The sequence below is a fragment of the Ovis aries genome, chromosome 15 (genome assembly GCF_016772045.2).
Source record: "Ovis aries strain OAR_USU_Benz2616 breed Rambouillet chromosome 15, ARS-UI_Ramb_v3.0, whole genome shotgun sequence".
In the NCBI taxonomy this organism is placed as follows: domain Eukaryota; kingdom Metazoa; phylum Chordata; class Mammalia; order Artiodactyla; family Bovidae; genus Ovis; species Ovis aries.
In genome coordinates, this window is record NC_056068.1 from 49,147,157 (window position 1) to 49,149,967 (window position 2,811).

General features: G+C 40.8%; 1 protein-coding gene across 1 annotated transcript; it reads right to left on the reverse strand.

Moving 5' to 3' along the window:
- Positions 1–1,044: 1,044 nt before the first annotated feature.
- LOC101119333 (olfactory receptor 51F2-like) lies at positions 1,045–1,995 on the reverse strand. Its single transcript, XM_004016693.3, has one exon. The coding sequence runs from the start codon at positions 1,993–1,995 to the stop codon at positions 1,045–1,047; it is 951 nt and encodes a 316-aa protein (XP_004016742.3).
- Positions 1,996–2,811: the final 816 nt, after the last annotated feature.

A 2,811-nucleotide genomic window follows, 5' to 3' on the forward strand; every position in this document is an offset into this window, starting at 1 on the left:
ACCTAACCCACTTCAAGTCTTCTTGACAGAAGAATTCAAATATAGCAACATAAATCCAACCAAATTAAACTGTGTCTGTATTTGGTTCCTGATAAGCTAAGGACTATAAAGGAAATTGCTTTATTTCTAGATGATGTTTGCTAACCAACAACAAATTTATTAAGCATCAAGTATGACATCAGTACTTCTAAATAAACTGTACAGTTTGGAGGTGATCTGAGGAGACTTATTTTCACAGAATGATTGTGTTATAAATCTTACCTGAAGAGCTAAGTGAAGGTAAGAATATTTGACAAAAAAACTTTTAAATGACTGACAAAGCAGTAAAAAATGTATGGATGATGATAACAGCCATCATATTAAAGGTCAGGGAAGCCATAGGCATAAAGAAAAGTAAACATATTTAGAAAAATTCTATAGCCATGGACAATGCCAGTTTGTGTGTGCCAGGTTTAGATGATAAAAATTTGGTAATTTACAATTGTTAATATACTTTTCATTCCCATCTTTGTCTAAAAAATAAAAAACAAAAACTAAGTCCATATGTGAAACTAAAACTGGATCATAGGATCTTGGTAATTGTAAATCTTTCATCTTGAATGAAGAAATATTAATATAATTGTGGTTATCTGAGCAACATGGTAACAGGGATTTTCCAGCTTAAATTTATCTTTTTTATCTGAGGGTCTTCTTACTTAAAACTAAGGTGATATTTTTGATGTTTTCATCCCAAGCATGAGCCTCAAGATTTTTGCTTCTATAAATGGCATTTTACTCATCTATAAGTTGCCCATGGGCTTCCCTGGTAGCTCAGCTGGTAAAGAATCCGCCTGCAATGCAGGAGACCCCAGTTCGATTCCTGGGTCAGGAAGATCCCCTTGAGAAGGGAATGGCTACCCACTCCAGTATTCTGGTCTGGAGAATTCCATGGACAGAGGAGCCTTGCAGGCTACAGTTCATGGTATCACAAACAGTCGGACACAGGACTGAGTGACTTTCACTTTTTATGATGCCCAGGACTAGAAAAAAAATTGAGAAATACATCTACTTCTTTGTTTCAGTGGTATGGAGAACTTTTAGCACAGCTCTGCGTATCTGTTTGGTCTTCACACTGTAGATGATGGGGTTCATTACAGGGGGGATCAACAGGTAGGCATTTGCAATCAGAGTATGTACATATGGTGGGGCCCATTTCCCAAATCTGTGAACAAAAGACAGGCTGATCAATGGAATATAGAATACAGCAACAGCACCAAGATGAGAGATGCATGTGCTAAAGGCTTTCTTCCTCTCTTCTGAGGATGCTATGCTGAAGACAGTCTTGATAATCAAAAGATAAGAGAGGGTAATGAAGATCGAGTCCACCCCAGCAGTGGTGATCAGGGCTGTCAGACCAACCGCGCTGTTGAGCCTGGTGTCTGTGCACGAGAGCTTCATCACACCAGGGTGGAAACAGTAGGAGTGGTGGAGCAGACGGCTGCGGCAATAGGACAAGCACCTAAGAAGCACCACCATAGGAGTCAGTATTAGGGTCCCCCTGGTGACGACCGCTACTCCAGTCTGTGCTATTTTAAGATCAGTTAAGACACTGGCATATCTAAGAGGATTGGAGATAGCCACAAATCGATCAAAGGCCATGGCCAACAACACTGAAGATTCCATGACAGTGAAAAGTTGAATGAAAAACATCTGTGACAAGCAGGCATGAAAGCTGATCTCCCTGGCATTGAACCAGAAGATACCCAGCATGGTGAGCAGAGTGGATATTGACAAGCCAAGGTCAGTGGTGGACAGCATGGAGAGAAAATAATACATGGGCTCGTGGAGGCTGGGCTGAGTGATGATGACAAAGAGAACCACGCTGTTTCCTGAGAGAGCAGTTGCATAGAGAAAGCAGAAGGGAATGGAGATCCAGGTGTGGAAGGCTTCCAGCCCGGGAACACCCGTCAGCAGGAAAATGATGGAAGAGGATGTGATATTTTTGAAAGCTGACATGTTGAACTCAAGCTGAAGTATTTAATCTGAGTGTCCTAAAATGATAAATTGTATTCATTCACTTACTATGCATTCACATAAAATTATTTCACAAGTAAACATTTATAAAAGACAGTTGGTATTCAGCTGCTCAGTCACATCCGACATTGCAATGTCATGGACTGCAGCACGCCAGGCTTCCCTCCCCTTTACCATCTCCCAGAGTTTGCTCAAACTCAAGTCCACTGAGTCAATGATGCCATCCAGCCATCTCATTTTCTGTCACCACCTTCTCATCCTGCCTTCAATCTTTCCCAGCATCAGGGTTATTTCCAATGAGTTGGCTATTTGCATCAGGTGGCCAATGTATTGGAGCTTCAGCATCACACCTTCCAAAGAATATTCAGGGTTGATTTCCTTTAGGATTGACTGGTTTAACCTCCTTGCTGCTTTTTAATACACTGTCTAGGTTTGTCATAGCTTTTCTTCCAAGGAGCAAGTGTCTTTTAATTTTGAGGCTACAGTTACTGTCCACAGTGATTTTGGAGCCAGAGGTAATAAACTTGCCCATGTTTCTATTTTTCCCCATCTATTTGCCATGAAGTGATGGAGCCAGATGCCATGAACTTAGTTTTTTGAATGCTGAATTTTAAGCCATTTTTTTCACTCTTCTCTTTCACCTTCATCAGGAAGCTCTTCAGTTCCTCTTTACTTTATGCCATTAGAGTGGTATCATCTGCATATCTGAGACTATTGATATTTCTCCCGGCAATCTTGATTCCAGCATGTGACTTATCCAGCCCAGCATTTCAATGATGTACTCTGCATATAAGTTAA

Coding starts and splice junctions, on each gene's coding strand:
- LOC101119333 (XM_004016693.3), bottom strand. CDS start 1,995: ATGTCAGCTTTCAAAAATATCACATCCTCTTCCATCATTTTCCTGCTG.